The sequence below is a fragment of the Micromys minutus genome, assembly GCF_963924665.1.
Source record: "Micromys minutus genome assembly, chromosome: 2".
NCBI classification, from domain to species: Eukaryota; Metazoa; Chordata; class Mammalia; order Rodentia; family Muridae; genus Micromys; species Micromys minutus.
This window is the reverse complement of record NC_137971.1, coordinates 47065576-47075186: the sequence shown is the minus strand read 5'-3', so window position 1 is coordinate 47075186 and position 9611 is coordinate 47065576. Positions and strand designations below refer to the sequence as shown.

Below are 9611 nucleotides of genomic sequence, written 5' to 3'. Positions count from 1 at the left end.
AGTTTAATTCACAGCACCTGAATACAAAGCCAGATATGTGTATGAGTGCCTATAACCCTGGTGTTGGGGATAGAGACAGGTGAATTCGGATGGCCAAGCAGAGTTTCCTGTTCGCTGAGAGACATCTTTCTCCAGGTGATGAGGCAGGAGCAAGAGAGGAAGACACGAGGCATCCTGTTCTGGCCTCTGCCATGATGTGTACTGCTATACCACTGTTTTGTGCTCTCCTGCCCCCACAAAATTACAAAGGTTTAATTGAATGCTTTAGTGTCAGACTTCCAATGCATTACCTGAATACTCTCTCCATTCATTTTGTTTTTGTAAAATCTTTTCAGTTCTCTTGGTCAGTTACACTATTTTTAGGGTCAAACATTCTGGGTTCCTTAACAGCTTGAAATGAAAGGACTGTCTTCAGGTGAACTTGTCCCTCATTAGTTATAATTATTATTAGCTGCTTTCTACATGGTTCAGGAAGGCTCTGGATAAAAACATATTGGAGATTCTCTGGAAGATGATTTATTTTCATTAAAGGGAGAATTTCAAGTTTACACAGGGGGGAGGAACAGTGCAGAAACCTCTGTAGAAGACATTGGAGCATTGTTTTTTTTTTTTTTTTTTAAACTTCATTCCTATTCTGTCCTCAACTCAATGCATGATGGGAGTTCTCACTGACTGTGAACCTTGAATCAGTCAAGGAGGAGGAAGCATGTCAGGGGCTGGGAATACTCATAAGAGAGCCCTAGGGCAGGAAGGTGTAGCTTCCTAGGGCTTAATGTTGCTGGCCCAGTTTTACTTTCTGACTGAAGATAGGAGCAAACTGAGACTTGCTTCAAGCTTCTGCTAGGTTCCTCCTTCATCTGATTGATTAGCATGTTGCTGAGATAAGGCCGTTGCAGACAGACGTTGTCCTTGGGACTCTCTTCATGACAAAGGCTGAAGTGTATGAGAATAGTTGTAGTAAACTGTCTGTGTGAAGAAGGAGCTTTTACTTATTCCCTAAACAGGAAGATGAAGAAGAAAAGCAAGTGCATTTCTTCATCCTTACAACAATAGTACAGGAAAAGACTGAATTAAAGATGCAAATGTATTTAACTCCAAAGTCATTGTTATAACCACCATTTTTAAAGCACCCAGCAGGATGGAAATAAATTTTCATTCCAAGTTTAAAGTAAAAACAGCAGAAAACAGTCCAAGATGAGCCTTTCTGTTTAAAAAAAGCCACAGTGTTCCAGACAAGTTAGGAACCAGCACAAGACCAACCCATTCTCTCACCCACCTGTAACACCCCAGCTGTTCCCTGAAGTTAGTCCATTACATTCCTGTGGACATGTTTGTTAGGAAGTGGGGATGCATACACTCTGTGAGTCCTTCTCACATAGACACTGCTCACAGCAAAGCTGGACTGGGCTTATTCTAGCCATAGAAACCCAAGAGCAGAATAGGTCTGAGGAAACAATGTTCTGTCTGATGGTGAAATACCAGGATTTAATGCAGATAGCTGTTGGAACCAAAGCTGGCCCAGGGATTTGATACAGCAGAACCTTATACAGGGCTGGTTCTGAAAGGGTATCAGAAAAAGACAAAAACTTTTTTTTTTTTTTTTAACAGTCAGGATGACTTACCAAGAACAGGAGCAGAAATTTCTAACGCAAAGAAAATAACTTAAACGGCCACTCAGTTGTGACATACCACGACTACACAGAGAGCAGCAAACCTGTGGGGTGAATGGAGGCTTAATTCTTATTCCAAGACAGGGTTCACTGTGCAGACCAGGCTTGCCTAGAACTCACAGAGATCTGCTGCCTTTGCCTCCCAAGCGCTGGGATTAAAGGTGTGCATCACCACCACCTGGCTAGATTTGTTTTTTTTCCGCATTTCTTTTCTTTTTTTTTTAAGCAAATGACAAAAACCAAATTACCAGCATTTTTAAAACTTAAGCTTAACATCACATATTTAAACAATAGCCAAACTGAGGAGGTTGCCAGCATCCATGCACAACTAGGAAACATCCTTAATTTACACTAAACCAGAAACGTGTTACCATTGATGCAGTAACAGCTTTCTTCACTAAATACTGAAAATAAAATTGAAATATTTCTGTAGAAGATTCTGGCGATGTTAACGTCACAGCAGGCCAACAGTACTTACTCACAATTCAACACAGTGGGAAGCAGATCCATGCTGGTGTTAAAGTCAGTCTTGTCCTAGCACTACTCAGAGTCACAGGGCTCACCTCAGATCACGTTTTGTTTAAAGCAAAGTGCATACACAGATTACAACAATTTAAAAATTTAAAGACAAAAAAAAAAAAGTCTTATTTTGTGGTCCCAGCAACAAACTCAAAAATCTGATAGCTCTGATGAGCTGTTTTATAAATACTTTAGATTAGGTACAATTATATAAAAAATCGAGTTCGTTTGAAATCTTCAAGTAAAAAAGTTCCCATTATTCATCAAATGGTGCTTGTTATGGTTTAACATTTCTGGTAAATGCGTGCATTGAATTATTTGTTATCCAAGGGTAGCAGGTACTCCTTACCATTTATCATCAAGGACTTTACCTGTCCGTCTTCTTCAACTTCTATTCTTTCTTGACCGTTCTCCACAATTCTCTTTGTAGTGGTTTTTTTTGCCATCAACTATATTAGTTGAAATTGAATTGATTTGAAGTTGCCCATCCCATTGCTGCGAAATGATGCTGAAGAGAATGAAGTGAGACCCTCGTGACCTAGTGACCCAAATGGAGTGAAGCCTGCATCAAAAGCAGAAATTCACTTCTAAAAGAAGGAAATCCTCTGCAGGTAGAGAAAAGGAGCTGGCACCTCGACTTCTCCTTCCTCAGGGACCCCTTTTGTTTCCAAAAAGGTCATCAAATGGGTCTTCAAAGAAGTCAAATGAAAATGGGTCCCCTCCACCAAAATATTCCTTGAAGACATCATCTTGGTTCTGGAATTTGAAGCCAATTTTATATGGACTGTCAAAATGACTTCCACCTCCTCCTCCACCACTGTTTAATCCTTCTTTGCCAATTTGTCGTAGATGTCCCGCTTTTTAGCATCCGATAACACTTCATATGCCTCAGCTACTTGTTTGAATGTCTGTTCTGCTTCTTCTTTATTTTCAGGATTTTTGTCTAGGTGCCATTTAAGTGCCTGTTTTCGATATGCCTTTTTAATGTCCTCAGGTGAGGTATGTCTCTGTACGCCCAGTACGTCATAGTAATCCACCATGATTTAAACAGTCTGTTGGAACAAATCCGAGGATGCAGTGGCCAGCGAAGGGGGGAAGTCAGGCGGCTCTGGCACAGCTGCGCTGGTGGCCGCGGCGGTGTCCCTGGCTAGATTTCTAATTTTTATTAGTCCCAGACAATCACTAGTCTTATTAACTCTGTCTTAAAAACTTTATTATTACATTTAGTGGTCCCGAGATATTGTTTTGTTGACCAATGATTGATCTAAGCTTCCTGGACTCTTAGGTCTCATGTGAGATTGTAAAATGTTTTCCATGGGCAGCAAGAACAATTCATTCCCTTGATAACTTGGCCTTCAACTCTGACCCATGTGTTTAGTAGCACATGGCAGAGAGTGTTCTGAGAGCCGTGATGGAATTTTGTGATTCTTGTTCAAAGATGGAGACAAGAAATGGACAGTGGTCTACTGCTCCAAATGCTATGGTCATGGTTTCTCTTCTTTCCTTCTTTGATTGGAGCAAACAGTGATGGGATCTCAATAAGTGAGAGATATTGTGTATTCACAGTGGCGAGGGCTAAAGAGGTGGTTCAGTGGTTAGTGGCGTATGCCGCTCTTGCAGAGGACTTGAGTTTGTTTCTCACCCACATGAGCAGCTCATAAACACCTGTAAAGTTAGCTTCAGGAGATTCAATGCTCTCTTATGGGTTTTCATGACATAAGACATACATGACATACAGCGAGGCGCGGCGACAAGATGGCAGACAAAGAGAAAAAGAAGAAAGCAAGCATCTTGGACCTGTCTAAGTACATTGATAAGACCATCATTAGAGTGAAGTTCCAGGGTGGCCGGGAAGCCAGTGGTATCCTGAAAGGGTTTGATCCACTGCTCAACCTGGTGCTGGATGGAACCATTGAGTACATGCGAGACCCTAATGACCAGTACAAGCTGACGGAGGACACTCAGCAGCTGGGGCTTGTAGTGTGCTGTGGCACCTCGGTGGTGCTCATCTGCCTGCAGGATGGCATGGAAGCCATCCCTAACCCCTTCATGTACCAGCAGGACACTTAGCTACAATGGAGGGCAGCCCGGACCCAGGGACCTTCCCTCTACGGGGTGGACTTATGTTTGATGTTTTGGTCTCTTGTTCTTGTTCTTGTTTTGTTTCTTAATAAATTGCCCATGTGAGCATCCCGGTCCCCCCAAACAAACAAACAAACAAACAAACAAACAAAGTGAAGCTTTTGAAAAAGATCAAGAAGGTGATGAAGATCCACCTGAGAGACATGATCATCCTCCCCGAGATGGGACTCAGTATGGTGGGCTTATACAATGGCAAGACCTTCAACCAGATGGGAGTTAAACAGAGGTGACAGGCCACCACTTGTTCGAGTTCTCCAAATCCTGCAAACCTTTAACACAGCTGGCCTGGTATCAGTACCACCTACTCTTGCTTCATCCCCGTTAAGTGGCTGAGGCAAATAAAGACTCATGTTTAGTCCCTGGAGGGGAAAAAAGAAAGACTGGCTTATAGGTGGTGGTTCAAGTAATTCAACAGTGGGTGAGTCCTAATGAAAGGCCACAAATCCTGGTAGTCACTAAGTTTTCGAGGCTAGATGTCACAGCAGTTCCAACCTGGCACTGGAGTCTAGGATTCCTAGAGAGTGGCTGGTCTTTAGTCTGTGTTAGCATCCGGAAGAATAGATTTTAATGCCAATGAAGGAATGGGTCTAAAAGAGATGAGATAAAGCTCAATGAAGTCAAGCAGGCAAAAAGCAAAAACCTACTCCTTATGTGTCCTTTTATGTGGGGCATAAGATTTAGGTAGATCTTCCCACTTACAATGATCAAGAAAATTCCTCACAGGCATGTTCAGCTGCTTGTGTTTTATTTGATTTCAGATGTAATCAGCTGATAACCAAGATGAATCATCACAGGTTTCTCCTTTGATTCTTAGTCCTATGAATCCTGACTTTGAGAAAAACTATACTATATTTTGGATGGTGAAGTAAAACATATACCACCTTCAGGAGAACCCTGGCCCTATATGTGTGTCTTTACAAGGCCATCCCACTGTTTTAACAGCTGTTGAGGATGGTGACAGACATGCTAAGAAGCAGTGGATTATATGAGACGGACCTCACTTCTCTGGCTGTGCAGGGAGCTCCTCGGTCAGACGTAATGCTATGAAGAATACCATGATGATGAATCAAATAAATAATCCATTGGGTTAAGTTTTGGCAGAAGTGTTATATGCAGGAAGTCAAAATGAAAACCAGAATACATTGTATTTCAGCAAGGACAAAATATTGCCTTTTCCATAGTGACAATGCTACAATGTAGTCAACTTGCCAGTTGGTTGCTGGATGGTCACCCAGGGGAGTAGGGCCATATTGGACTTAGTGTTGGTCTCTGCTGCTGGCAGACCTGACACTCAGTCATAGTGGGAGCTTGGTGCAGCCTCACAATACCTAGGATCATAGCGATCATGGAGAGAAGTTAAAGCTTCACACTGTGTGTCAGGGTTAGAGTCCTTGAAGAAAAAACCCTAGAAGAGGGTATTGGTGAAGGGGCAGCACAGTTGCAGGAGATGTGCCAGCATTTTGGAGATGCCTGGACCGTGAGATGAGCAGGATGGCAGCAGCTATGAAGTGGAGCCCATCTGAGCCACCGAGAAAGGCTGCATGTGCTGTGGATGACAGAGCTGGATTAATGCTGCTGCCTGGGACCTTTGAAGCTCAGTGGGTCCTGCGTGGGTTCCAGACAGTAAGCAGTGATTCTTTATGCTGTTGGATCTTGATTTGATTTGTAACTGCCCTGAATCTGACCTCTTAAAGTATGTAACTTATTTTTTATTTTATATTTTTAAACAACTTTATTTTACAAAACAAAGATAAATGTACAGATTTTAAACATTTTTTACTTAAAATTATACATTTTTTGTCAGTACTTTTTTTCAGATTTTAACATAGTTTTTACATAAAACTATATGAATATATTTTTTTAGTCAGTACTTGATTTTTTTTCAAGGTTTGATTGTATGCCTTGAAAACTTAATAGTTACAATGAGCTAAAGTACATATAAAACAAAATGTAACATGGAAATAGTTAAAATTTTCTGGTTTTGTAAATATTTTTTTTGTTTTGTTTTGTTTTCTTTATTTCTTGGACTTCATACAGTCTGTGAGTTTCTGGGGGATGCAAGCCTCTGGGGTTAGCATCCCACTATCAGTGACTGCATATTATGTCTGTCCTTTTGTGACTGGGTTATCTCACTCAGGATGATATTCTCTAGATGCAGCCATTTTCTTAAGAATTTGGTTAAGTCATTGTTTCTGGTGGCAGAGTAGTATTCCATTGTGTATATGTACCACAATTTTTGTATCCATTCATCTTCTGAAGGACATCTGGGTTCCTTCCAGCTTCTGGCTATTATAAATAGAGCTGCTATGAACATTGTGGTGCATATATCTTTGTTGTGTATTAAAGTGTCTCTGGGGTATATGCCCAGAAGTGGAATAGCTGGGTCTTCAGTTAGTACTATATCCAATTTTCTGAGGAATCGCCAGACAGATTTCCAGAGTGGTTGTATTAGCTTGCAACCCCACCAACAGTGGAGAAGTGTTCCTCTTTCTCCGCAGCCTCGCCAGCATCTGCTGTCATCAGAGTTTTGGATCTTGGCCAATCTGACTGGTGTGAGGTGGAATCTCAGGGTTGTTTTGATTTGCATTTCCCTGATGGCTAAGGATGTCAAGCACTTCCTCAGATGTTTCTCGGCCATTCCGAGTTCCTCAACTGAAAACGTTTTGTTTAGCTCTGTACCCCATTTTTTAATAGGGTTATTTGATTCTCTGGTGTCTAGCTTTTTGAGTTTCTTGTACACCTTGGATATTAGGTCTCTATCTGATGTTGTGTTGGTAAAGATTTTTTCCCATTCTGTTGGTTGCCGTTTTGTTTCCTTGACGATGTCCTTAGCCTTACAGAAACTTTGCAATTTCATTAAGTCCCATTTGTTAATCTTTGACCTTAGAGCTTGAGCCATTGGTGTTTTGTTCAGGAAATTTTCTCCTGTGCCTATGTGTTCTAAGGTTTTCCCTACTTTCTCATCTAATAGTTTCAGTGTATCTGGTTTAATATGGAGATCTTTGATCCACTTACACTTGAGCTTTGTACAAGGAGATAAAAAAGGGTCTATTTTCATTCTTTTGCATGCTGAGTGCCAGTGGGACCAGCACCATTTGTTGAATAGGCTGTCCTTTTTCCATTGAATGTTTACTGCTCCTTTGTCAAAATCATGTGACCATAGACATGAGGGCTCATTTCTGGATCTTCTATTCTATTCCATTGATCCACATGCCTATTTCTGTACCAGTACCATGCAGTTTTCAGCACAATTGCCTTGTAATATAGCTTGAGGTCAGGAATAGTGATTCCCGCAGATGTTTTCTTGTTGTTGAGGATGGATTTCGCTATTCTAGGTCTTTTGTTATTCCATATGAAATTGCACATTGATCTTTCCAATTTCATGAAGAACTGGGTTGGAATTTTGATGGGGATTGCATTGAATCTGTAGATTGCTTTTGGTAGGATGGCCATTTTTAAGATGTTGATTTTTCCAATCCATGAGCATGGGAGAACTTTCCATTTTCTGATATCCGCCTCAATTTCTTTCTTTAGAGGTTTGAAGTTCTTTTCATACAGGTCCTTCACTTGCTTAGTTAGAGTCACACCAAGGTATTTCATAGTTTTTGTGACGATTGTGAAGGGTACCTTCTCCCTAATTTCTTTCTCCACATGTTTGTCCTTTGAGTATAGGAAGGCTACTGATTTGTTTGAGTTAATTTTGTATCCAGCCACTTTGCTGAACTTGTTTATCAGCTGTAGGAGTTCTCTGGTGGAATTTTTGGGGTCACTCAAGTACACTATCATGTCATCGGCAAAGAGTGATGTTTTTATCTCTTCCTTTCCAATTTGTTTCCCCTTGATCTCCTTTTGCTGTCTAATTGCTCCAGCCAGGACTTCCAGTACTATGTTAAATAGGTAGGGGGAGAGTGGGCAGCCTTGTCGAGTCCCTGATTTTAGTGGGATTGCTTCAAGTTTCCTGCCATTAAATTTGATGTTGGCTGTTGGTTTTCTGTATATTGCTTTTATTATGTTTAAGTATGGGCCTTGAATTCCTGTTCTTTCCAGGACTTTTAACATGAAGGGGTGTTGGATTTTGTCAAATGCTTTCTCAGCATCCAGTGAGATGACAATGTGATTTTGTTCTTTGAGTTTGTTTATATGGTGGATTAAGTTGATGGATTTCCTTATATTAAACCATCTCTGCATCCCAGGGATGAAGCCTACTTGGTCATGATGAATGATCGTTTTGATGTGTTCTTGGATTCGGTTTGCAAGGATTTTGTTGAGTATTTTTGCATCAATGTTCATAAGTGAGATTGGTCTGAAGTTCTCTTTCCTTGTAGGGTCTTTGTGTGGTTTAGGTACGAGGGTTATTGTAGCGTCAAAAAATGAGTTGGGTAATATTCCATCTGATTCTATCTTTTGGAATAGTTTGGAGAGTATTGGTGTTATATCCCCAATAAATGTCTGATAAAATTCTGCACTGAATCCGTCTGGAGCTGGGCTTTTTTTGGTTGGGAGGCTTTTGATGACTTCTTCTATTTCTTTAGGTGTTATAGGGTTAGTTAGATGGTTTACTTGGTCCTGGTTTAACTTTGGGATCTTGTATCTGTCTAGGAATTGGTCCATTTCCTCCAGATTTTCCAATTTTGTGGAGTATAAGTTTTTGTAGTAGGATGTGATGATTTCTTGAATTTCCTCAGTTTCAGTTGTTATGTCGCCACTTTCCTTTCTGATTTTGTTAATTTGTATACTCTCTCTTTGCCCTCTAGTTAGTCTGGCTAGGGGTTTATCAATCTTGTTGATTTTCTCAAAGAACCAACTCTTGGTTTTGTTGATTTTTTCAATGGTTCTTTTTGTTTCTATTTGGTCTATTTCTGCCCTAATTTTGATTATTTTTTGCCGTCTACTCTTTTTGGGTATATTTGCTTCCTTTTGTTTAAGGGCTTTTAGCTGTGCTGTCAGGTTGCTGATGTAAGCTCTCTTCAGTTTCTTTTTGGAAGCACTTAGGGCAATGAGTTTTCCTCTCAATACTGCTTTCATTGCATGCCATAGGTTTGGGTATGTTGTGTTTTCGTTTTCGTTGAATACTAGAAAATCCTTAATTTCTTTCTTTATTTCTTCTTTGACCCTGCTATTATTTCACACAGCGTTGTTTAGTTTCCATGTGTATGTGGGTTTTTTATTGTCTTTGTTGTTGTTAAAGACCAGTAGTAGACCACGGTGAGCTGAGAGGATGCATGGGAGTATTTCAATCTTCTTATATCGATGGAGGCTCGTTCTGTGTCCAATTATGTG

At 40.5% G+C, this 9611-nt stretch overlaps 1 protein-coding gene and 1 pseudogene across 2 annotated transcripts; one reads left to right on the top strand and one right to left on the bottom strand.

The window, feature by feature from the left end:
• Positions 1-2503: 2503 nt before the first annotated feature.
• LOC308416856 (dnaJ homolog subfamily B member 6-like) lies at positions 2504-3229 on the bottom strand (annotated as a pseudogene). The gene has a single exon. The product of its transcript is annotated as a dnaJ homolog subfamily B member 6-like (transcript).
• A 715-nt stretch (positions 3230-3944) lies between these two features.
• Positions 3945-4259, top strand: LOC308416864 (U6 snRNA-associated Sm-like protein LSm7; the record flags this gene model as incomplete). Its single annotated transcript, XM_080911955.1, has 1 exon — positions 3945-4259. The coding sequence occupies one exon, from the start codon at positions 3945-3947 to the stop codon at positions 4257-4259; it is 315 nt and encodes a 104-aa protein (XP_080768081.1).
• Between the last annotated feature and the right edge of the window lie 5352 nt (positions 4260-9611).